The following is a 27,047-nucleotide window of genomic DNA, read 5'->3' on the forward strand; positions in this document are numbered from 1 at the left end:
GATTCCTGGCATAATGCAGTAAGACTGTCTAGTCTCTTTCACTGTCTTTGTATAATACCAGAATGAAGGTACAAGGGAGTAACATAAGAGCAGCTGTTGAGAAGAGATATAAAATGAAGGAGACACATTTAAAAAAAATAGACAAAATAGGCCAAAATGAGTGTCAATGCATTTCAAACAGTACCTGTCAGTTATTCAGCACATAAACAATATCTGCATTGTAAGATTCAGATACTGTAGCTCTAAAAAAATTCACACTTTTTGGTGTGCAGTTCATCAAAGCACATCCAAATTCGCAACAGATTTTCATTGTTTTATAATTTTGTGAACAAAAAATCATTAAAAAAACAATTTATGTATTCCACTCAGTCATTTTACAGAATGAGTCATTTAGTTGACCTGAAAAAACAATAGTAAAGTCTACTTGAGATAAAAGCATGAATGGAGCTTCTCCTGGTCAGTTTGACATTCAACCCTTCACTCTATATATGTTCTTCAGACGGTAAAAGGCAGTTTTAGTCATTGATTTGATTTGACCGTTGAAGGTCAGGTCATGATCTAAGGAAAGGAAACCTAGGTTTCGGACTTGGTTTTTGCTTTTAAAAGATAGTGAGTCTAGGTATTTACGAACAGCAATCCTCTTTTCTTTATTGCCCAAAACAATTACCGGATCTCAATTTTGATATGGTTTAGTTGAAGGGCATTTTGGCTCATCCACTTATCTGGTTTAGACAATGGCACAACATCTCAATCCAACTATAGTCACCCGGAGACATTGCTGAGTAAACTGTAACTGTGTGTCATCTGCATACCTATGATAGTCAAAACTAAAGTTCGGGAAAATCTGACTCAAGGGTAGCATTTACAGGCTGAACAGGAGGGGTCCAAGAACTGACCCTTGAGTGACCCCAGAGGTCATTGCCATTTGTTGAGAATAAGAACTTCCAATGGTTACACAGTAGTTCCTTTCCTCCAGGTAGGGCCTGAACCATTTAATCCTACCGACGTTTCCAACCTGTTTAGCAATATATTGTGATCTACAGCATCAAAAGCCGCACTAAGATCCAACAAGACCAAAATTGACACCTTTCGTGATTCAGTATTTAATATTATATCATTTAGCTCTTTGATAAGAGCAGATTCCGTACTGTGATTAGTTTGGAAACCTGATTAATTTAATTACTTTAGTAGAAAATATTAAGTTTATCTGTTTAGCACTTTCTTATTAGTCAATTTAAATGCTTTTTGTAAGTGGTATCAACTTACATGGGAGTTCAAAGAACTATAAATCCTTAACTCTCAACTCAAGTTTAAGGCAACCTGGTCCCCCAACTAAGTTGAGCCAACAAATTCTTCATGGTGTTGTTAAACTTCCTTTGACTTCATGTTTGGTTTGTGCTCTAACCTGCACTCTCAACAAGTTGTGTGGAAAAGGTGAAACGTTGGGCATCTTTTATGACACAGATGTCAAACTCCAGCCCTGGCAGCCACATCCGGCCCGCCACATCATTTTATGTGGACGGTGAAAGGAAATCATTTGCCTCCCCTGCCACGTTTTTTTCCTGTAATGTTGGGATATTGCAAGCATGGTATCAAACTCCTCCTTACACTAACTTGATTAAAAGTTAAACTAAACATTTCTGATTTCAAAATTAATTATCCAACTTATTGTCTATGATGAGGTGAGGAATTTATATGGTGTATTATTTTTTAAACTAGGTAACACAACCAGTGGGAGTTGTTCAAAGTACAGCAATGACAACTTAGATATGCCTAAATAAGCAGCAACCTCGTTTAACTATTGAAGACATATTTAGGCCAGAACAATTTTACCAAGCGTTAACATTTTTAAAGAAAAAAGCCACATTTTCAAGTAACACTTCTCACTTCATTTTATATTCATATTCTATTTTTCATGTTTTGTATTAATGTAAAAAAAAAAAATCTTAAGAATGAAACAAAAGACCTGTATTAACCTGATGATGTATCCAACTTTATATGAAAGGAAATGACTAGAGTAGTTTCAAATGTAACATTTACCATGAAGAGAATTCATTAGTTTTACTAAAGAACTTTCATTACTTACATCTGAAAAGTTAGCTTCATATTGTTACCAAACATTTTCATCCCAAAACCTATTGGGGGTGTGGCTCAAATACTTAAGCCAAATGCCCAAATAATTATTTAAAAAAAAAAAAAAAAAAAAATCACCACCATTTAATATATACTGTATGTATATGGTAAACCCAAAGTTCCAGCACTCTTACATTTTAAGGAATGTACATGATTTTTTCTGCAACCTCACCCCCCCCTTTTTTTTTTTAAACACAGTTACTCTCAACATCTCAGAATGCAAAGTTCCTCCTTTGCTCAGACACTAGAACATTGAAAGCACTTTGTGCGACTGGCCATGCTCTCACTGGTGAGATCTACATGTTTCTCGCGTCGTATAAAAATGAGACCTTATAATTACATTGAGAACTGGATGAAGAGCAGAGCTTGGCAATGTTATTTACATAGAGGTTAAGTGCGGGTGAGTGACACAACAGTAACATGATGGTCTGCCTGTGGCATCGTCTTAAAGGAACACAGTATTATAACCCTAGAATGCCTTAAGTGACTGAGACTGCTTGGAGGGGGCCAGGCCTGACACTTTTGCACGTACTAATGTGGATACAAGCAAAATTTGCATTTGGTCTAATCTAAAATATCAAGTCTCAGAGCCAAATGACAAATGGAGGGGAAAAAAAAAGGTACAACACAATCTCATTCCACAGTCTGATCTGAATTCTTACAGATAATGTTTTAGAGTTGATTTTACATGTGTGTTGTGACTTTTCTATTTTGTGTTATAAGATTCCCCGATGGTCAGTGCAGAGAGAAAAAAATGAAAAGAAAAGGTAAAGACAAAACATCGTATTGTACATACAGTAGAAACCATTGTTGGGAGAAGTGGGGCACAGTGCAGAGATTTTTTCCAGAGGGAGGAGTACTTTCTGTCTGATCAACCCTTTCCAGTTTGGGATGAGGAGAGTAACGGGAAGAAGGAAAAGCTGAGAGCTGTGGGAGGTATTTCAGGAGCATTGTATCCATCCCATCCGTCTTTGCTGGAGTGTTTCCACAGGTTCACCAAGTATTTCAGAAAAATTCCTGTCCTCCTTCCCTAATACCTCCAAGGGTTGAAGTGAGAGGGATTGGAGGAGGTCTGACTGGCCCACGACGATCCGGACTGGAGGACTACTGGCTTTGGTCACTCTGTTTAGAAAAATAAGACACAAACAGAGACTGTATTGTGATTTCTCCACCCCCCCCCGCCCCCCTCCACATCTGGTTATTAGTGTCAATGACTTTTCAGGCTGGCTGTAAATGATGGAGCATAGTTTTCCAGAGACTTCTGAAGGTCATTGAATTCCATGAGAAAAATAAAGAAAATTTTACATAAAAAAAAAACATATATATCCGTGATGTCAGACAGTTGGCTTTTTCTGAACTGCTTCCGCTAACTCACACTAATAGTTTGAAAGACAGCGTGCTTTCTTTTTCCTCTGTAGGACATAACTGAAAAACAATCAGAATATTGTACTTATAACTGAATGCATGCTTGAATCCTCATCAATAATAATAATGAAAATATTAATGGGAGTGTTGTATTGATCAACATGCTGTGCCCAAGTTTCCTTTCACCGAGGACCAGACCAGAGTCACTATCCATTGATAACTTTTTCTCATACTTTCACCAGTTCAATGTTAACGATCATCAAACAAATAGTTGGACAAAGTTAATCCAAGTTAACATAAAATGCTCTTATTTGTTGAGAGGGAAAATCTATTCCAAGCTACCTGGCCATGTGTGGAAAAAGTAATTGTCTGTTAAATCATGAATTATGTGATGCTAATCGCATTTTATTTTTTAATAGCCAAGTTCATTTTGACTGATCCCAGCCATGTCTGATTCCCTTCAGGTCTGTTTGACTGAGAAATCACACACACAAACTAAATAAATACATAAATTAATAAATAAACAAATAAATAAAAATATTTGACAAAACAGTCAGCCAAAAGATACCTTTATATATATATATATATATATATATATATATTAAAAAAAACAAAAAACAAAAAAAACAAATGGAACAAAAAAGCAATGAGTTGAGTAATTGACAGTCATTGAGTAATTGACCCCTCCGTAGAAATTGCGCAATCCGCGTCACTGACCAATCAGAGGCCAGAGATCTGCATAAACCATGCCCCTTTTTTGGATCCGCAGTTTTCTCAGACAACACTGGATGGTCCAGTATAGCGTCTGTTGGCGTTTTATCGCGTATTTGGGTTCTTTAACAACAGATATGGTTAAGAGGTGTAGTCACAGACTTTATAATAGTGACGACAGGTATCCTGAAAGGCTAGTTGGTGGAGTTCCCTTTCCAAAACTGAAGACAGAGTACGAAAAATGTCTTTGATGGATCAAACTTTGTGGAAGACCGCATGATCAACTGAATCCACCAACCAGATATGTTTGCACGAAGGTAAGTCCTATATTTGATTTTCAATACATGTCTCATATAAAGGAATTAGCAGTTCTTCGCTTGCATAATATAGCTATGTGTGAATGATTGACACACTTGATCTGTGTTGAGCGATATTTTGCGATGATCTGACTGCACAAACGTGTCCCTTTGTTCACGGCTAATTAGCTAAGCTAAACCGGACTAGCAGTCCTAAAAGCCTTCGACGTGCACCGAGACACCAAGACTGAAGGAAGGATGTTTGAGGACACTAAAGTAGTGATTGTCGTACTCGGTCGGGACTTACGTAGGTTCAGCACTAATTCAAGAATAATTATTGAGGGCAGCGCGTGACGTTACACAAAGAAAACGAGAGAAACAACTCGTAAATCAAGGCTCGCCTTCTTTTCCTTCATACGGTGGTTCACAAACGGCTATACAGATACATATACAGATTCTACACACAAGTGTGATATGTAACACGAAAATAGGAAACTGTCAATGACGAATTCGTCTTTGGGTTATAATATATATTATGTGGCTTCTCGGTCTTCCTCTGACTCTGGAAATATCTCGCGCTAATATCAATGGTTTCTCCGTCGATATGCATGTAAATACCATTGAAATACCGCTCGCTGAAATACTTGAAGCCCTGCTGTCTGCTTTTCAACGATATTTCACTGTTAGCTAAGAATGCGAGTGAGAAATCAGACGGTAAATCGGACAGTTTTGCTCTATTCTTTTCATGCTGCGCCGATATTTTTGCTAATTGTTTGTCTGACGTCAGCGCACGTGGCATGACGTCACTTCAGGAGGCGTGGTTAAGTGCCCTGTATGGAGGGGTCAATTGACATCAGTCTGGTCTGGAGTTAACAAGCCATTTCTAAAGCTTCATGACTCCAGCAAACCACAGTGAGAGAGGCATTACCCACAAATGGTGACAACATGAAACAGTGGTGAAACTTCCCAAGAGTAGCTGCCCTTCAAAAATTACCACAACAAGACAGAGACTGAATTGAACCCAGATCAAATAAAGATCTGCAGGATTTGCCTCACTTCACTAAACAATAAAGAAAAGACTAGGTGAAAATGGCACTCATGGCAGTGAAAACCGCAAACCAACCAAAAAGAACAAAGGCTTGGCTAAAAAAAAAAACCAAACGAAAAAAACACGCACACAATAAATTGCTCAATGAATTTTTAATTATTCCTACGACATCTGGGGAGAATCTTTTAACGACTAATGAGACGAAAGTTCAACTTTCGGAATGTTTCCAGTTACATCTGGCATCAATCTAACAGCATTGCAGAAAAAAAACATGATACCAACAGTCAAACATAATGTGCTAGTCTAGGGCTGCTCCACTTATTCGGATGGAGACAACTAACTGTGATTGATGGAATTATAAATTCTGCTCTTTAACAGAAAATCCTGATGTTGGGCCAGCAGTTCATACTGAAGTGCAAGGTTCTGTAGCAGGACAACTATACAAAATACTAAGAAGTCAACTTCTGAAGAGCCCCTAAAAAAAAAAAAAAAAAAAAAAGGAAAAAAAAAGGATGGCCTTGGAGTGGCCAAGTTAAAGTCTGGACTTGAATCCCATTTAAATGCTGTGGCATGACAGTAAACAAGCTGTTCATGCCCGAAAACCCTCCTTTGTTGAATTGAAATTTTTGCAAGGACGAGTGGCCCAGAATATCTCCACAGACATGTGAAAGACTCGTGACAGTCATAGAAAATACTTGCTTTCAGTTGTTGGCACTCCGGGTGGCCCAGCAATTTATTAAACTTGTGTGCGTGTGTGTGTGTGTGGATTACCTATACACACATGACCAGATAGCTTTGAATATTCTATTCCTTTCAATAAATAAAATAACATTTCAAAATTCAATTTTATGTTCACTTGGGTTATCTTTGTCTGATATTTAAATTTATTTGGTAGTCTTTAACAAAGTGGGGAAACAAATAATTGACATCCATTTTCTGTACCGCTCACCCTCATTAGGGTCGTGGGCGTGCAGTAGCCAAGCGGGGTATACCCTGAACTCGTCATCCAGCCAATCGGAGAGATATAAACAATCACAGTCACATTCACACTAATGACTTGGGGTTTTTCATTTAATCAACTATGCATGTTTTGGGGAAGTGGGAAGAAACCGGAGTACCTGGAGAAAACCCACGCAAGCACAGGGAGAACATGCAAACTCTAGAGAGTCGAGGCTGGATTTGAGGCCAGGTCCTCACTGTGAGGGGTACGTGCTTACCAGTCATCCACCGTGCCACTGCCTCTTTGATCAGCTCAAGAGAAATTAGTTTTTTCCAGTCTCTTTTTTATACATAGGATGTGAAGTCACTTAGACAGTGTGGCGACAATACAGCTCGAGAGCCAAGAAAAGCAAATGGGCTCAAATTGACTATAGAATAAGCACGAGGACAGATTTGACAAGGAACATCCAGCTTTTCTCCACCCAGAGCACACATCTGGCATAAAGCTGGGTAAATGACAGACTTAGGTGGGCAGGAGAATCTGTGCAGCCAAAAAAGTCAAAAGATGCCCCTTCACATAGATGGCCTATCATATAAGAAAGACCATCACTTAACAGGAGGGTGATTATGACGTCACCTCTCCCCTTTTGTTCATTCCAAAGAAATTAATTCTGCCTCCAACTAATAGCATGGCCTCCTTGATCATTAGGCACCCTCACTACGACTAAAACGCTGTATAAGGCCATTTACAAATTATTTGAAAACAACTACTGTAGCACTATTAGATGAAAGAAAATGGCGATGAAAACAATATTTAAGGGTTTTAAAGTTTTTCTAAAGAGGCCCTGTAGCTCAGTGGTTAGAGCACTGGTTTGATAAACCAGGGGTTGTGGGTTCGTATCCCACTGGGGCCTCCACTCCCTGAGAAGGGTTGCGTCAGGAAGGGCATCCGGCGTAAAAATTGTGCCAAACATATGTGCGTTCATCTGAGATGACACGCTGTGGCGACCCCGAAAGGGACAAGCCGAAAGAAACTTACTTACTTACTAAAGTTTTTCTAAATCACGTGACCTTGTTAATTTTTTAAAAAAAGTTTCATCAGTAAAATAACATTCCTGTTTGCTTCTGTGTAGGACTGCGAAGGAATAAAACTATTATCATGCAATGGTGACAGAAGGGCAGAGCATGGGCCAAGGGGTAAGCCATGACATTGTGGGCCACTTCTGGAACGCTGAACCTTTCCGACAACATTACATGTTTTTGATAGATTATAATGCTAGAAATACACCCAGATGTACACGGTGGGTTCTGTGGCTATTGGGAGAGATCACTGGACAGCCTTCTAATTGCTGTTGTGTCTTGTCTCAGTTTGGAACCCTGAGTGTGACCCAAGGCTGTGCAGCTTGGATGCAGAATCCTCTTTGAAGTATTTTTAGTGGTAGTTTTTGTCTATTCCTCTTTGAATGGCAAACATCAACACTGGTGTTTTGCTGCATCTCACTGGCAAAACTACAATACCTGATCTATAAATTACAAAAAAGACCAAAACACGTGACTGCTTACTAATATATATTACATTACATTCAGAACCAGTTAGGCTTTGATAAGAACAGGTAAATTGTGAAAGTAGGTTTTCTACTAAGCTGACTTTAAAAAAAAAAAAAAAAAAAAAAAAAAAAAAAAAAAGACAGTTCCTTATTTACTACAGTTGAAGTCCACCAGAACGTTTTTCGGCATTATGATAATCAACTTGGACATTATCACTAGTAGCAATGTGGATAATTGAGCAAGCCCGTGTTTTAGTATGCTTGACCATCTGGATTACATAAGTAGTTGATTTCCTTTTATACTTGTGAGCGTTAAGAATAATTAATACTGTATAACATTAACCCATTTCCCAAACAGTTAAACATTTTAGATGGGAAATAAAATTTTGAAAGTCAAGCAGCATCATGAAATGGACTATGCTTGACTTCAAAGTACCACTGCATGATCAAACCCGGTAAAGTTCTTCCTCATTGATTTGGAAAGTAAAATAAGTATGTACTTGAAATGTATTATCATAAAAATGCTTTGACAGGACAAATATCACATTTAACATTCAAGAAAACTGATTAATATGAGCACTGATGACACAAATGTTCGTGGTTCAATTGGACTAACCTTATGTTAGCTTCTTGGCTTTGTTGTAAAGTGAGTCCACCACCTTGCTCATGTTCTGGATGATCTCCAGGGCTGCCTCATAAGTTTTGTCAGCCACAGGTTCATCAAAGACGAAGAGCACACCTTCACCCTGGTCTAAAATACCTGTTAACATCAATGGCAGCATAGACAACAGTAGCAAAGGGAGTGAAAAAAAACCTTGAGGAGCTGGGAAAAGTTGGTAATGTTTACCTGTCTGTATGTTGCATATTAATTTCATGGACAATATTAGAGATGTGTCAAAATATATTAAGGCATGATGGTAATGTGGTAAATTTGTGATTTATTGTTGCAGTAATGAAAATACAGTGCTGTGAAAAGTATTGCCCCCCCTTCTCAAATTATTTTAGCTTTCTTATTGTATTTTAATTAACTATGAAGAAAATAAATTTGGCTTTATGTGAAAAAGTAATGGACCCCTAAACCTAATAACTGGTTGGCTGCCATCTTCATATGTGTGTGTGTTTCTTTCGGCTTGTCCCTTTTGGGGTCGCCACAACGTGTCATCTCAGATGAACGCATATATATGTTTGGCACAATTTTTACACCGGATGCCCTTCCTGACGCAAACCCTTCTCAGGGAGTGGAGGCCCCAGTGGGATACGAACCCACAACGCCTGGTTTACCAAACCAGTGCTCTAACCACTGAGCTACGGGTCCTCCATCTTCCTATGTGTGCAGATGGGAAATAAGTTTCCCTATTTAATCACGGATTCCTCAAACAAACTACTGAACAGTTTGCTCAGCTCCCAAAACAAATCATGTAAATACTAATTGCATCTCATCATGCTATATATGCGTCTGATATAGTTAACTACAAACAGCTTCAGGTACATACCGTGAAACTTTTTGTCCAGAATCATCTGTGATAATTTTCTTTCAACATCACCCTGCAAGAAAGACACAGACTTTGCAAATTTCACTTCACAAAAAAAAAAATGAAAATGCAAATAACAATACATACCTTAGACAGTTTAATGATGGAAGAAATGTGTGCCATCTAGTAAAGAAAAGACCAATAGTAGAGTATATTTTAAAATTCTACTCATTATATTGACTGAGATCTGAAAATGGTAGTCTTTTCCTCGCTATATCAGTTAACATTTTGCAGCTATGGTGCATCGCAGTTTTTCATTATTGCAATTGCATCCCAGATTATTCTATACACATTGTTGACGTGTTTACGGCGGGGGTAATGTTCCAATAAATACGCACATTAAGTGAAATCGTGTAGTAGAAGTTTTTTTTCCTTTAGTTATGTTTTTTTTCTCATTTAAAGTAGTTTTTTTTTTAATTTCTTATATGTTTTAAGGCAGTCAAACCCGTAATTAAACATAACGTAACATTTTATAAACCTCTCTCAGCCAGGCATTAACATCTTCTTACATTTCTCTCATCAAAACACTCAAAGTTCAAACCTGCGGAATAAAAAAAAACAAAGTACACTACTGTATTCTTGAATGACATCAAATATCCAAACCTGTTTGAGGCCAAAACATTTGAGAAATAAATATAAAAACATCCCTCAATCTATTTTCTTCTGCTTTATTCAGCACCGGGTTATCTATTTTCCGATAAAAAGAAAAATATTCTAGCTTTTAGAAATAATAAATCTAATGTTAATGACCAATCCATGAGGTTGGACAAGAAATTATTAATAGTGACTTGCGCATATTTGACAGTTCCTCTGACCTTGGCTCTTCCTCCTGGCGTGACTCTGGTGAAGTTTTTTTTGCTTAAGGACCTTGGTGCAGGTTTTTTTTTTTTTTTGCGAGTGAAATACATAGCTATGGGTTGTTGTTGCTGCTCTTTTTTTTCTTCTGGGTGAAAATATTTTCATAGACATGCCGCCGCCAAGTGCGTCAAAATGCTGGCCACCCCTTACTTAAGGTGTTTGACAATGGTCTAAAATCCCTTTGCCAATCAGGACCCAGAACATGATACGGGGTTTGCTTTTGCCTATCAAGATAAAGAAGACAATGTGCAGTGTGATACACTGGAAAAAAATTACATGCAGAAAATAAATATTTGTGTAATAGCGGGGCTGTGTAAAGTGAACCGTATTGTAGTGAGGGAACACTTTACTCGATATTGTGGAATTTCACTGCAACTAATTTTCCCCACGGATTGTTACTGCAGACTCATGTACTTATACGAGAGAGGCGGGAAGAAAGAATGTAAAAAGAGCAAATATCCTATATCTATAAGATAATCTCCCACTTAATAAAAGAAGGCATTAATGCAGTGTGTCAATTGCGGAGAACAACTGGGTTAGGTTACACAACTGCACATCTACAACAGAGAAAACATTGTCACCTTATTAAATAAAGTCACCACTGATAGAGTGAATTGTAAACCATTTCAGGTGGATAAAGGGAGGTTAAAACAGCCACTGGTTTGCTTTATTGAACAAATACAAAAATACTGAAAATACAAGCAAGCATAGCGAACCTGCCAATGGCCCAGTTCAGAGAGAGAGAGAGAGACAGAGACAGAGAGAGAGACAGACAGAGAGAGAGACAGACAGAGACAGACAGACAGAAACAGAAAGAGACAGACAGACAGAGACAGACAGACAGACACACACACCACACACACACACTGTACAGTGTAAAATATATGAATGGCTACCTCAAGTGGACAAAATTATTACCTGCACCTCACACGCATATACAGTATGTCTGTATGACTGTAGAGAATGAAGCTTTAAAATACAAAGCCAAATCCAATGAAGTTGGCAGATTGTGGAAAACAAAATTTGCAAATCATGTTCAACCTATATTGAATTAAAAAAAAAAAGAAGATATTTAATGTTCAAATTGATAAACTTTGTTTTTAGCAAATAGTTAACTTGGAATTTTATGGCTTAAACATGTTTCAAAAAAATCTAGGACGGGTTACAGAAAAAGTCTGAGAAAGTTGAGGAATCCTCACCAAACACCAGTTTAGAACATCCCACAGGGGAACAGTTTAATTGGCAAAAGGTGGGTGCCATGATTGGGTATAAAAGCAGCTTCCCTGTGTTGTTCAATCATTCACAAGCAAAGATGGGGTGAGGTTCAGCTCTTGTGAACAAGTGTGGGAGAAAATGAACAGTTTAAGGACAGTGTTCCTCAATGTACAATTGGAAGGATTTTAGGAATTTAATTTAGAATTTAATACATCATCTACAGTCCAACTCATCATCAAAAGGTTCAGAGAATATGGAGAAATCACTGCATGCGAGCAGCATGGCTGAAAACAAAGAGTGAATGCCATTGACTTTCAAACCCTTAGGTGGCAATGCATCACAAAATGACGTCAATATAAAGTAATGGATATCACCATATGGGCTCAGGAGCGCTTCAGAAAATAAATGTCAGTAAATACAGTTTGTCGGTAGATGCCCAAGTGCAACTTAAACCTCCATTATGCAAAGCAAAAGTCATTTAACAAAAACACTCAGAGCCAGCTTTTTTGGACCCAAACTCATCTACAATGGAATGATGCAAAGTGGAAAAGTGTTCTGTGGTTCAGCAAGGCCACATTTCAAGTTGTTTTTGGTCCTCTGGGGCAAAGAGGAAATCCTTTATGGACGCAAAGTTTAAAACACAACATCTGTGATGGTATGGGACTGTGGTAGTGGTAATGGCATCGGTAACTTACACATCTGTGAAGGGACCATTAACACTGAAAGGTTCATACAGGTTTTGGAGAAACGTATGCTCCCATCCAAGCAATGTCTTTTTCATGGATGCCCCTGCTTATTTTTAGCAATGTGTCAAATCACATTCTGTACCAGTCACAACAGTGTGTCTTCATAGCAAAAGAGCCCGGGTACTACACTGGCCTGCCTGCACTCCAGGTCTGTCTTCCATTGAAAATACGTGCCACATTAGGAAATGTAAAATACGACAACCAGGCATGTGATTGATTGAATAAAGACTGAAAAATAGCCAGGGGTCTGGGGGCTGCAAGCATGCTCACCAATTTTAACGAGCAAGTTTTATAAATTGTATTATGAATGAAATATATCTAGTACATCTATAAATAAATGCTATTCTGTTTTCAAATTGCACACAATATGATCGTTCATTATTCATTATTTAATGCAGCCCTATGGGGGCACAAACCAGTGCAATCTGTAGGCCGGTCCCAAGCCCGGATAAATGCAGAGGGTTGCGTCAGGAAGGGCATCCGGCGTAAAAACTGTGCCAAACAAATATGAGCGTTCATCTAAAGAATCCCATACCGGATCGGTCGTGGCCCGGGTTAACAAAGCCCGCCCCCGGCAATGCTAACCTGCAGGGCGTCGGTGGAAATTCAGCTACTGTGGGTCGAAGACAAAGAGAGGAGGAAACCGGATCCATCGTCAGAAGAAAAAGAGGAATGCACAGAGCCTACAATTGAGTGTAGGGACTTTGAATGTTGGGACTATGACAGGAAAAGCTCAGGAGTTGGTTGACATGATGATTAGGAGAAAGGTTGATATTCTGTGCATCCAAGAGAGCAGGTGGAAAGGTAGTAAGGCTAGAAGTTTAGGAGCAGGGTTTAAATTATTCTACCACGGAGTAGATGGGAAGAGAAATGGAGTAGGGGTTATTTTAAAGGAAGAGCTGGCTAAGAATGTCTTGGAGGTGAAAAGAGTATAAGATCGAGTGATGTGACTAAAATTTGAAATTGAGGGAGTTATGTAAAATGTGGTTAGTGGCTATGCCCCACAGGTAGGATGTGACCTAGAGTTGAAAGAGAAATTCTGGAAGGAACTAGATGAAGTAGTTCTGAGCATCCCAGACAGCGAGAGAGTTGTGATTGGTGCAGATTGTAATGGACATATTGGTAAAGGAAACAGGGGCGATGAAGAAGTGATGGGTAAGCACGGCATCCAGGAAAGGAACTTTGAGGGACAGATGGTGGTGGACTAAAAGGATGGTGATGGCTGTAGTGAACACTTATTTCCAGAAGAGGGAGGAACATATAGTTACCTACAAGAGCGTAGGTAGAAGCACGCAGGTGGATTATATTTTGTGCAGACGATGTAATCTGAAGGAGGTTACTGACTGTAAAGTAGTAGTAGGGGAAAGTGTAGCTCGACAGCAAAGGATGGTAGTGTGTAGGATGACTCTGGTGGTGGGTAGGAAGATTAAGAAGACAAAGGTAGAGCAGAGAACCATGTGGTGGAAGCTGAGAAAGGAATAATGTTGTGCGGCCTTTCGGAAAGAGGTAAGACAGGCTCTCGATGGACAGCAGAAGCTCCCGGAAGACTGGACTACGACAGCCAAGGTAATTAGAGAGACAGGCAGGAGAGTACTTGGTGTGTCTTTTGGTAGGAAAGGGGAGAAGAAACTTGGTGGTGGAACCCCAAAATCCAGGGAGTCATACAAGGAAAGATTAGCGAAGAAGAAGTGGGATACTGAGAGGACTGAGGAGAGGCGAAAGGAGTACATCGAGATGCAACGTAGGGCAAAGGTAGAGGTGGCAAAGGCTAAACAAGAGGCGTATGAAGACGTACACCAGGTTGGACACAAAAGAAGGAGAAAAGGATCTCTACAGGTTGGCCAGACAGAGGGATAGAGATGGGAAGGATGTGCAGCAGGTCAGGGTGATTAGGGATAGAGATGGAAATGTGTTGACTGGTGCCAGTAATGTGCTAAATAGATGGAAAGAATACTTTGAGAAGTTGATGAATGAAGAAAATGAGAGAGAAGGAAGATTTGAAGAGGCAAGTGTGAAGGACCAGGAAGTGGCAATGATTACTAAGGGGGAAGTCAGAAAGGCACTCCAAAGGATGAAAAATGGAAAGGTAGTTGGTCCTGATGACATACCGGTAGAGATATGGAAGCAATTTGGAGAGATGGCTGTGGAGTTTTTGACCAACTTATTCAACAGAATACTAGCGGGCGAAAAGATGCCTGAAGAATGGAGGAAAAGTGTTCTAGTTCCTATTTTTAAGAACAAAGGGGATGTTCAGAGCTGTGGGAACTATAGAGGAATAAAGTTGATGAGCCACACAATGAAGTTATGGGAAAGAGTAGTGGAGGCTAGACTCAGGACAGAAGTAAGTATCTGCGAGCAACAGTATGATTTCATGCCTAGAAAGAGTACCACAGATGCATTATTTGCCTTGAGGATGCTAGTGGAAAAGTACAGAGAAGGTCAGAAGGAGCTACATTGTGTCTTTGTGGATCTAGAGAAAGCCTATGACAGAGTACCAAGAGAGGAACTGTGGTACTGCATGCGTAAGTCTGGTGTGGCAGAGAAGTATGTTAAAATAGTACAGGACATGTATGATGGCAGCACAACAATGGTGAGGTGTGCCTTAGGTGTGACAGAGGAATTTAAGGTGGAGGTGGGACTGAATCAGGGATCAGCTCTGAGCCCCTTCCTGTTTCCAGTGGTAATGGATAGGCTGACAGATGAGGTTAGACTGGAATCCCCTTGGACCATGATGTTCGCAGATGATATTCTGATATGCAGTGAAAGCAGGGAGCATGCAGAGGAACAATTAGAAAGATGGAGACATGCACTGGAAAGGAAAGGAATGAATATTAGCCGAAGTAAAACAGAATATATGTGCGTGAATGAGAAAAGTGGAGGGGGAAGAGTGAGGCTACAGGGAGAAGAGATAGCGAGGGTGGACGACCTCTAATATTTAGGGTCAATAATCCAGAGCAATCGTGAGTGTGGTAAGGAAGTGAAGAAACGGGTCCAAGCAGGTTGGAACAGCTGGCGAAAGGTGTCTGGTGTGTTATGTGACAGAAGAGTCTCTGCTAGGATGAAGGGCAAAGTTTACAAAACAGTGGTGAGGCCGACCATGATGAACGGATTAGAGACGGTGGCACTGAAGAAACAACAGGAAGCAGAACTGGAGGTGGCAGAAATGAAGATGTTGAGGTTCTTGCTCGGAGTGACCAGGTTGGATAGGATTAGAAATGAGTTTGTGAGAGGGACAGCCAAATTTGGATGTTTTGGAGACAAGGTGAGAGAGAGCAGACTTAGATGGTTTGGACATCTCCAGAGGCCAGAGAGGGAGTATATTGGTAAAAGGGTGCTGAGGATGGAGCTCCCAGGCAAAAGAGCGAGAGGAAGACCAAAGAGAAGGTTGATGGATGTGGTGAGGGAAGACATGAGGGCAGTTGGGGTTAGAGAGGAAGATGCAGGAGATAGGCTAAGATGGCAAAAGATGACACGCTGTGGCGACTCCTAACGGGACAAGCCGGAAGGAAAAGAAGATGATCGTTCATTATTTAGGTGGATACCTTTACCCCCCCCCAAAAAAAAAAAAAAAAAAAAAAAAAAATCACATTCAAATACAAATACAACTAAGTAAACTACTTGAAGTGAAACTAAATTTAATTCAGATTTGCATCATGGCATGCAAGCGTGCGTTCATAGTGTGTATATCGTATCCATTCAAAAACATTTTAATTTCTTGTTTTTGTAAATAATTGAAACTCATGAATTTGACAACAATTATTAACGTCATGTTTTGTTATCAGTAAATAATATAGACATATTTACAAGTACAGTGGTACCTCGGTTTTCGAACGTCTCTGTTTTCGTACAAATCATTTTTTGAACGAAAATTTCAAGATTTTCTTGCTTTGGCTTTCGAACGAAATCGGTATTCGAACGCCTCAACCACCTGACCCACGACGATTTGTTGTTGAGCTTTCAAACGCACCCCCCCAAAAAAACAGAAATGACATAACGCATGTGACGCAACCAGTTGACCCACCCACTCCTATGCACACGTCTTCTAATTGCACAATATTAACCCGCAATCATGGCTCCAAAGAAGGCAAATGGAACTGCTGGTGGCAAAAGAAGTGGGATACACTCCGTTGCTCGCCATGGGGAGGCTGCAAGTTTGGACCAGGCCGCCGCGGAAAGGTTCAAAGCCGAGTTTGCCTGTTTCGTCAAGGCCGAGGACTAGCTTCCCCAGCAAGTTTTCAACTGTGATGAAATGGGCCTATTCTAAGAGAAAATGCCAGAAAGGACCTCCATCACGCAGCAGGAAACTTGATGCCAGGTCACAAGCCTATGAAGGACAGGTATTTATGTGGTAATGCTAGCGGCGATTGCAAGATCAAGCTGCTGCTAGTGTACCATTCTGAGAATCCCCATGCATTCAAGCAGAACAACAGTATGAAGCGTACATTGCCTGTTATATGGAGGTCCAACTCTAAGGCTTGGCTGACCCGGCAATTTTGTACCGAGTGGGTGCATGAGGTGTTTGCCCCGACCGTGATGGCCTACTTTGAGGAGAAAAACCTGCCCTTGCGTTGCCTTCTGCTTATGGTGCTCCAAAAAAAAACAGCAGAAAAAGTCTACATTAGATTCTCTTTGTTAAAAAGGGGCGAGTCACCCCCACCGAAGAAATTTGAAACAGTTTTTTCTTTTGTTCCATTAACCCTACCTCTAGTTGCAAGTTAAATTTTTTGCAAGTTACATATTTTCTGTGCAAATAAATAATTTGTCTGTTTTTTTCCCTTTATTATTGCTTGTTTAAAGTTATTCTGCATTTTTGTTGATAAAAAAAAAAGGTTTACAAGGCTGGGGGCCAAGTTGCTACAGATACGACAATGCACTCCCAGCCTAGCATACTCTACTACTACTACTACATTTTAAGCAAAAAATAAATATATTTCTTAAATTATTTAATAATATACACTATTTAGACTAAACATGTATTCCTACTATGCAGTTTATTATCAGGAAAAGCTAAACAAAAACACTTTAAAAAAATTTTTTTTAGCCTTGGAACGCATCATTTCATTTTCCATTCATTGTAATGGGAAAACGCGCTTTGGTTTTCAAAGTTTCACTTTTCAACCGGCCTTCTGGAATGGATTGTGGTCAATAACTGAGGCACCACTGTAATTGCTTCTGAACTTTCACCTCGTTATTGATTACTCTCTCTGCAACTGGGTTTGGTTGTTTCGGTGGATCTTGCCTCTCAATACCGGTATTAGTGAACGTAAACAAGGGATGATGTCCGTAAGGTTTGTTGGTCTTGGGTTGACATTCGAATGTAACAGCTATGGAAAAGTTCGTTTTCCTTGCTTCCAGTTGTTTGACGTGTTTTTGTCGGTTCGCGTGAACTTCCAATGCCTTGAAACCTCGCTTAACAGAGTGATGACTTCCTTCTTTCCAACTGCATCGATGATTTCTCGTTCAATCCAATCCCAATCGGAATCTATTTTTGACATATCTATCAGTTTCTTTCAATTAAGAGGCGTCTTTCCCCTCAACCACCACCATTGTGTTCACGTACAAATGGCCCCATAAACTGGCTCTTACACAACAAGCGTTTTCATTGACAACAGACGTGTATCAAATTTTCTGCCTCGCTTGGAATTCGGATCGGAAAATGAACGACTGTAGATTCTGGCACGGGTTACGGTCGGAATATTGCAGAACAACAATTTTTTTTAATCTATGCAATTTAAAGAGACGGAATTCCCCCTATAAACGAAAAAATCACGTCTGGACAACTGAGACCCCGGACTGTTGAACAACTGAAACTGTACATCAAGCAAAAATGTGAAAGAATTCCACCACAAATAGTGTCCTCCATTTCCAAAGCAGGGATTATTGTACATAAATGAATAAAGCATTCATCCATTCATTCATCCATCCACCCATTTTCTGAGCCCCTTATCCTCATCAATTATTAAAATTTAAAACAAAATGTGTAGTGAACATAAGGTAGATAGATGTGCAATCATAAGTTCCTGCAGAACTTACTTGGACCCTGGAAAAAGGCTCAATGACCCTGATGAGGTTCTGCTCAAGCAGGTTGTCATACAATTTGGTAAGATGGGTTCTGATGATGGGATCGTCCCTCAGTTCTGCTTTATAGTCACTCAGTGCCTTTGGAAGGAAGGAGACCACAAATGACACACACTAGTTGCACTACTGATTGAGAAAGGTGAGCAACGAGACCAACAAATTTATGAGACGACCCTCAAATGGAGTGTTTAACCCTCACCCTATATCGACAGCATGCATATTTAATGTACCAGTATGTAGACATGACATAAATAAAACGATATCCATCAATTTTCTGAGCCACTTATCCTCAAAAAGGACACGTGAGTGCTGGAGCCTATCCCAGCAATCTTCAGGCAGGAGGCGGGGTACATCCTGAACTGGTTTCCAGTCAATAGCAAGGCCAAAAAAAAAAAAAAAACAACAACCAGTCACACTCACCTATGGACAATTTAGGTTCTTCAACTAACCTACCATAGATCTTTTTGGGATGTGGGAGAAAACCAGAGTGCTCGGAAAAAACATACAGACACCAGGAAAACATACAAACTCCGCATAGGCAGGGACGGGACGAGAACCTAAGAACTGTGAGGCAGACACACTAACTATTCATTCACAATGGCGCCTGAATTAAAAAAAAAAAATAATTAAATATGTTTAAGATTAATTTATGCTGAGACAGAGGTATTTGTGATCTGATATCTATTTTGTTAAGGACTGAAGTCTCCTATACATACAAACCTTTTCAAAGTCAGAAAGTGATCGATTCTTGCTAGCCTGTGCAACACATTTCAAAGAATCCGTCTGTAAAAAAAAAAGAAAAGAATTAATAACGTTGCAGGAGATGAAAGTACAGTTTACCTTGGGTTGGGTGAAACAGCCTTAAAAAATAAATGATGAAAAGGGAAAATTTTTGACTGACATTCAAAACAAATTTTGGTGTTTGTTTGTGACCCACAAACTCAAAACAAAAAACTGGCAGCATGTTGCTTAAAAGGGTTCTACACCTTCACTGGATTCCAGTTTTTTTCATTAAACTGGCTGGACTTGATTAGTAAAGCCGCACCCCTGTTTATATAAGACCTTACACAGTGCATGTCAGAGTAAATAAGAATCATGCGGTCAAAGGAACTTTCTGCAGACCTCAGACAGAATTGTGGCAATACATAGCTCTATATAAATACTACTACATTAAAATAAACTAGCTTTTTGATTCAGATATATTGTGCACGACAGTGACACGGAGTAAGTGTCTTTCTCTGAGCCGATCAATGACGCCGCTGACCAGATCGGAGAATTATGAAATCAAAACCAATCAGTAAACGATGCCAATTATTGGCCAATCCGATCATGCAGATCAAATCGCCGTGAAGTCTAAAAAATAATTTATTTTTTGAAAAGTTGGGATATCACACAAAGAAAATTTCAACCTTGCATCGATGTAAGTCCATTTAAATAAACTGAAGCATACAAACATTTTACTAAAAAGTGAAATGATGGAAGACAGATTTCTGGGGCAGAAAATGCATGTTATGTACTAATAGGTGGATGATTTTTTTGCCCCGATATCATGTTAATGGTATGGTCATCTGAGAATCATACCATATTATACAGGACAGCCCCAAAACATCACTGCTCTAGATATGCATGGAGAAATAGGCCACAAAAACATAGCAGCAGCAGTGTGTGAAAACCTTGTGAAGACAGAAATATTTGACCTCTGTCATTGCAAACAACAAATATACAAGAGAGCATTGAGATGAACTTTTGTGATTGACCAAATACTTATTTTTTTACCATAATGTGCTCATAAAATGTTAAAAAAAAAAAAAAGTGGTCTCTCATAGGTGAGGTATAATTGCAGGCTTTTCGTCTTAAGTGAGAACTTACACAATTGGTGGCTGACTAAATACTTTTTTTGCCCCACTGTACCTGCCTGTATTGTAAAGTTTCTTAAAATTAAACCTTGTAATTAAGTTTCAGACACCGAAAATTGCTATAGTACAATATTAATTAATTAATAGGTAGATTCGTTCAAATGTAACAAATGACAGGGACAGGAATACCCATACAACAATTTAGCTTACAGTCAAACATTGAAATTGCCAAAAACGTCACATTTCTTCTACTTAATGGAGAAAAAAAGTATTCAGAACCTGTCTTCCAGTGTACCGCAGAATGAGTTTGCCACCGATGAGGGCCTGGACATCTTCCGGTCTGAAACAAAAGCAAAGCATCTATGTAATGTAGTGCTTTAGGATACTTGTGGTGGTGACAGACTTCAAGGCAATGAGGTTGCTTCTCCAGGAGCTAAATTATTTGGAGATGAAAATAGTACTCACAAATATATTAGTCATACGTTTAAAATAATTTTACTGAGCTATATTACAATAAGTACCTCAATAGTGTCTGCTGTCACAGTAAACCACCACCAACAGCTAAGCATAAAATTAGAGAACATTAACACAATTATTTGGCTACAATTAGTTTGACACTGTTAGAATATAAATAAGGCCAACTTGTATTTGTCCTTTATTTGGGAAAAAAAATTTTTAAAAAGAAGGCAATTTGTTGTAAGATGGAAGCTAGGTTATGAGTTTGCATATTACATTTTTTGAGTGATTGCAGGCTCATGAGATTGAGTTTATTTTTACAGTTTTAGAAATATTTCAATGCTCTTTAGTGACATCTTTAATACCTTGAAACGGCATATTTAGGGTTTAGAGAAAAGACACTTTAAACGGAACATACAAAACAAACTACTTTTAAAATCACTACTAAAGCAAAGCAAATTTGTATAGCACACTTCATACTCAAGGTAACTCAATGCGCTGTACATGATTAAAAACATTCAAATACATAAATGAAAAAAAAAATCAAAATTTTAGTTCAAGAAATATCACTGAAAAGTGGAACTACTACTAAAATGCATGAGAAAAATAGTTACTATAAACATAGTTATTCGGAATGCCTGCACACTCAACTGTGAAATCAAACAACCAAGTAAATCGCATTAGCCTAGTCCTGAGAGTTTTGATCAGTTTTTCCGGGTTGTGATACAACAATACAGCTAATTTAAGTCCTAATGGATACATATTTTCTCCATGTATGAGGTAGCAGCTAGGCTGGGCAATGATATGCAATTGTCAAGATGGACAGAGTCTGGCTGGCAGACTAGAAGAAAAGCACAGTTAGATCTAGGCCAAAAGGTAAGCAGAGCTGTTGTGTTAATACAGAATAGCATTAGCAACAGATAACAGCGTAACCAGAATTAGCTTCCGATAACGTGCACATAATGAATGTTGGACAAAATTTTTTATATGGGGCCGGGGGTTATTTGTGTCTGCTAACATTTCCTATCCTAACGCAAACACTGACCACAATGGCAAAAGGTAAGACTGATAATGTAAAACTCAAACTGAAGATAAAATACATATTATATTTTGCAGGGCAATTTGCATAACCCAGAACTTTATCACTTACGCATTGAGCATTATTTTGCAGAGCAGCATATATTTTACTCCTGTGATGGCTCGAGGACTGTCAATGGAGTTGTAGCCCTCAAAGGCCTCGTAGAAATAGGAGTACGCCGTCTTCCAGTCTTTCTCCTCTGCTGCATGAATAATCCCTGGAAATAGACATAATCAGGTCACAAGTGATGTTGGATAATAAACAATCAATCATGTTTTACGGACAGCTCCTGCATACTTGCAGATTGTCACTCAAAACTTGTCCTATGCATGGACATTCTTTTCAATTTTATTTCCATTTCTTTTCTTATTTTGTTATTTATTTTCTTATTTTGGTTAACCGCAAAATGCATATTCTTAGTTTATCCATGCTAATTCAAGAATATTGTGGCTACAACAAAATAAAATTCTCAATGCAATTATAATAAGCATCAATTATCCACAGTTTCACTATTCTCGGTCCCTATTTCCTGTGAGTAAGTAGTGGTCCACTCTATCTGTATACAGTGGTACCTCTACTTACAAATGTCTCAAGTAACGAAAAATTCGGGTTATGAAACGCCTCCTCGGTAAATTATTGTCTCTGGTTGCGAAGGAAAATTCAGGTTATGAAACGCCTCCTCTGTAAATTATTGTCTCTGGTTGCGAAGGAAAATTCAGGATATGAAAGGAAAAACAAGGCGCTCCACCGAACCTAGATGTGTGTGTCTTGGTTTGTGTGGAGCGATTTGAGTTGCTCTCTCATTGGCTATCGCCATACAATCTTCCTGGCATCCTATTGGCTAGGAGGGACGTCAATCTTTACCCATGATGCTTTTCATTTCCCTTGGACACTTGACTGTCACCGAATCAAGCTAGCGTTTTACACGTTGTCACACACTAGTACACATTGGTAAAGTACAACTTTTTCGTGAGTTTTGAATTTGTGATTTTTGCAGGTTTCCTCATCTTTCTTAACCATGGGCTCCAAGAAACTTCAGTGAAATTGCGTCCAGGCGTAAATTCGTACATATGTTTTCTCTCAGCTGTCAAACGTTTGCCTCCACAAGGCTATTTACATGTAAAAAGTGCTTCTACTCATGAAAAATTCACGTTACAAAATGACTTTTGGAACAAAATAATTATGCAAGTAGAGGTGCCACTGTATTCGAAATTATATTTTCTATATATTGCTTCCAGTTATTCCTTAGATCCAGAACACTTTCCATGACTTAAGTCTTGAATATTGTTTTATGTTTCATAAATAAACATTTTTTTTTAATGGCACACATTTGATACCACTCACTAGTGATTCTACTTTGATAAGTTTTGCTTTTTACCTGATTGCATGTCTAATGCTGCTTGTAATTTTGGTGGGCAGTAGATGGCATTGGCAGTTGTCCTGGCTGACGTGAGGGCAGCGCGAGCCTTGGGTAGGTTACTGAGGGCATGATATGTTTTACTCTCTAGCAGCTGCACCTCCACCAGTAGGGCTTTATCATCCATCTTCTTCAGCTCCTGCAGTAACTGGGAGCCTAGAGGTGGAAATCAATATGCAGTTTTACAGGACATAACTGCCTTAATCTAAATACAGAGAAAATGAGATGGAACTAGATTCTATTATAGTTCCTGAAAATAATACTACTTTAGTTAACAGGGCAGAGACTGTAGATTGTAGTGTGGTTGACTCAGAGGTGGGTAGTAATGTGCTACATATACTCAGTCACATTTTGTATTAGTTCTTATAAATTAACCATACTATTTACTTTTACTTAAATATTCATGTAAAAATGAAAAAAATAAAAAAAATCGATAATTTTAGTATGTCACAATGATCGACATGCCACACACTACTTTTATTTATTTAGTGCCTGCACGTTCTATTTTTAGACGTCATCAGATGTCTGCATAGGACGCCATTGCACCCAATCTAGTGGGATCATTAGTGTCATATGACTCCAATTCACCTATCAGATGACCAAGGCAGTCACATGACCGCACACATACTCTACGTTCGGCAATAAAAGTGACTAATACAGGAGGGAAAATACTGCCGCATGAGTGTTTGTTTACGTACTCCAAAAAACAACCTTTGTTTGAACGCAGCTCTTAAATGGTCTATTTCAGCCCACTTCTAACTTGTTTTCTAACTTATCTATTTCTCTCTCTCATGCACACACAGACCCACACTCATTAAAGCCTTGTTAGCAACCACCTTCTTCACTCGGTCATTTAGGTGAATAACGCAAATAATATTTCTGTAGGGCCCAATGCATGAATTCTTGTTTTTTTTGGCCAGTTCAAAATTGAAACAGTGTCTGGTGTGACTGGGTTCCCATAGATTATTATGTTTTAATTTTATTTTGGGCTTATGCTCTGAGTTTTTTTTTTTTTTTTTTTGGTACTTACAAGTTCTTCAAAGTAGACTTTTGACTGAGTACTTTCATACTCTTACTCAAGTAAACATTTGGAGGATTACTTTTTACATTTATAACAGTACTTTTACTTGAGTACAACATTTGGCTACTCTACCAACCTTTGAGTTCACTAGGAAACTCACCAAGTTGTAGGGCTTCCTGGTAACACTTTGTGTCGAAATATAGTGAGATAAGTCGAGCCTAAAGACAAAGCAGGATAAAACTCTCATAGCTGAAAGGAACAGGGAAAAAATATAGACAAAAATATCCCATGCAGATTATTGTTATTATTATGATTAATATTTTGCACCTCTAGCGCCTGTCTGAGGAAGGTCCTTTTCTCAGCCTTGGCCCATTCGATGCATTCAAGGCAGAGTCCTACTTCCTGACCAGTGGCGGCCTCCATGTCCAGAAAAAGGTCCAGCAACGAGCGAACCAGTCGGGCTGCTTTGGCTTTAGAGATGGAGTTGAGGAATGGTCGCACATAAGTTAACAGACCCCCAAGCTCTGAAGACAGAGTTGAAAAAGTATAAATTGTTATTAATACCTTCATATGATCGGAGCTCACGAAGTACCCCTCAGCATCAAAAAGGTTGGTGACCTCTACTTTTGAGGATGAGCGGCTTGGAAAATGGACAGATGGGTCTATCATTTATTTTTTTATTTAGAGATTAATTTTGCACATAAAACTGTTTACATAGTTTATTGATAAAGTGATGCAAAATAAATACTTTTCCTTGACGTGAGGAATAATCAGTAGTACAATATTGTTCAAGATAACGGTGATTATTATTTTGGCCATAATTGTACAGCCCTAGGTGCTTGGGCTGTTTTTGTAATAATCCTTTTTACGTGTAGTTGGCTGGTTTACTCAAATAAGAAACGATGGCTGATGTAGTTCACCAAACCGGTAGAGGGTAAAGCCCAATGTTTGCATTGGATGCTACGTGCACATAGTACACTGCTTTCAATATGGGAGAAATTGCAAAATATGTAACAGTCACTTTCTATCATCTTCAAAATATGATAAAATAATTCACTAGACAAAAAAACTAACATTTTCCATTGAATACATTTCCAATGCTGTCGGCGAAGTCTGGAAAACATTGTAACTCATTCACAAGTTAAGCAATGAGATAAGGGGGCTTGTTATTGAGCAAGCAAGCAGTGAGTTACGGGGTCTTGTTATGGAGTGAGCAAAGACCCGTTTTGATGAGGTTTTCCCAAAATTGTGGAAACGGCAACAGTTTTTGTGTTTACCTTCAGCCTGTCCCGTCTGGGCCAGCAGTCCGCCCAGCTCCAGGATGCTCTGCTCTTTAACGCGCACAGCTTCCTCATCACTACCCTGAAAGTCCCGCTTCACTGCAGCACACACATACAAATATGGTCACATCGAGAAGACCTTCAATCTTACGTCGAGCTGATATTTTTAAAAGAAGCAACGGCAATTCAAAACGAATACGCTCTAGTTGAGTACTGAAATCTGCACTTATTGACAGATGTGACGTTGGCCAATAGATGTGCTGCGTGTGATGGCAATCATGACAAAATAATTATGACAATTGTATGATGAAACCTTACAAAACCCGGCTAATGACCGCAACAAGTTTGATACTTTTTTCACTTGATAATAGGAAGAAAGAGGGAAGCCACTGACGAAAGACCAAGAACTAACATGAACTCTGCAACTATCGCCCAAGTTCTTGATCAACGAAGGAATGCCGGCTGGCGTGGCTAACCTTAGCATTAGCTTAAGCGATCTTCTCAGCGGTGCTGGGCTAGCCGGTTAGCACACCGTTGCTGACTCACTCAGCACGGGGACACGATTATCAGCTAACATATCGCAACGTTTAATTGCTAACAACAAATATGTCTGATTCAAATAGCGCTCAGATTGTTTTGGCATTTGTAGCTAGGAAGACTAAACAAAAACAGACATTACTTTCGAGTGTCAGCCCTTTTCGGATATATTTACCTATTGAATGTAAAATATCTATTGAGGCGTTCCGATCTGTTACAAGAAGCGATTGTGCTCTCTGATACTCAGCCACTGCCGCGGCTGCCATCTTTCTTGTACCTGCCACACTGCTCCGCTCTGCTCCTGGGTCTCCGCTACTTCACACACATTGCCGGAACAATGCTGCCACCAAAAGGTCGTGCTTTGGTTGGTTCTTCCTTTAGGGAGTAAAAATATGAGTCTGGGGCCCCTCTATTAATTTTTTTTAAATATTATTATTATTATTGAACAGTTGTTTCTAGTACATTTTGGAGCGCACTCAAGCATCCATATATTGAATCCCAGCACCACTAAAATTCGAGATTCTTTTGTTTGTATAAAATATCTATATATATAAATAGAACCTTACAGTACTCGGTCACAACGCAAATTTACAGAAACCAGCCTTGCCTCAAGAAAGGATGGTTTAGTCACTTTCCCAAAAAGTGTTGCACCTGTCTTTCATAAACGTGGGAATGAAATTGCGTTAAAATGTACAAAACACTGAAATGGAACTTAGGAGATCCAGGAGCTCAGCACACTGGAACTTCTGAGCGGAGAGCCAGCTTTGCCAAATTATACTACACACCCTGTTCAAATGACATTTTTTTTTTGTCACATTAAAATGAGAGCAAGATTAATCTCATTTTTTTTCCATTAATGTGACTATGTGTCAAAAAGTAAAACCTTTGTTTCATTAGCCCACGTGTTTTTCAGTTTTGTTTTTCTTCTGTCCTC

At 39.1% G+C, this 27,047-nt stretch overlaps 1 protein-coding gene across 1 annotated transcript; it reads right to left on the reverse strand.

The window, feature by feature from the left end:
- Positions 1–2,195: 2,195 nt before the first annotated feature.
- Positions 2,196–26,471, reverse strand: LOC133514911 (26S proteasome non-ATPase regulatory subunit 11A-like). The gene is made up of 13 exons (XM_061847004.1): positions 26,289–26,471; positions 25,574–25,675; positions 24,624–24,820; positions 24,457–24,514; positions 23,237–23,431; positions 21,931–22,075; positions 20,604–20,664; positions 19,189–19,251; positions 18,424–18,549; positions 9,659–9,694; positions 9,533–9,584; positions 8,656–8,799; positions 2,196–3,255 (listed from the first exon to the last, which is right to left on the reverse strand). Exons 1-12 carry the CDS (start codon positions 26,377–26,379, stop codon positions 8,657–8,659), a joined length of 1,269 nt encoding a protein of 422 aa, XP_061702988.1. The 5' UTR covers positions 26,380–26,471; the 3' UTR covers positions 2,196–3,255; position 8,656.
- Between the last annotated feature and the right edge of the window lie 576 nt (positions 26,472–27,047).

This window comes from Syngnathoides biaculeatus, chromosome 16 (assembly GCF_019802595.1).
Source record: "Syngnathoides biaculeatus isolate LvHL_M chromosome 16, ASM1980259v1, whole genome shotgun sequence".
NCBI classification, from domain to species: Eukaryota; Metazoa; Chordata; class Actinopteri; order Syngnathiformes; family Syngnathidae; genus Syngnathoides; species Syngnathoides biaculeatus.

Excerpts from the sequence above, each read along its gene's own strand:
- LOC133514911 (XM_061847004.1), bottom strand. The coding sequence starts at position 26,379 with ATGGCAGCCGCGGCAGTGGCTGAGTATCAGAGAGCACAATCGCTTCTT. Across the intron at positions 25,676-26,288 it reads AGATATTTTACATTCAATAG|TGAAGCGGGACTTTCAGGGT; the intron begins GTAAATATATCC and ends TGTGTGCTGCAG. Across the intron at positions 24,821-25,573 it reads CCAGACGGGACAGGCTGAAG|AGCTTGGGGGTCTGTTAACT; the intron begins GTAAACACAAAA and ends CTCTGTCTTCAG.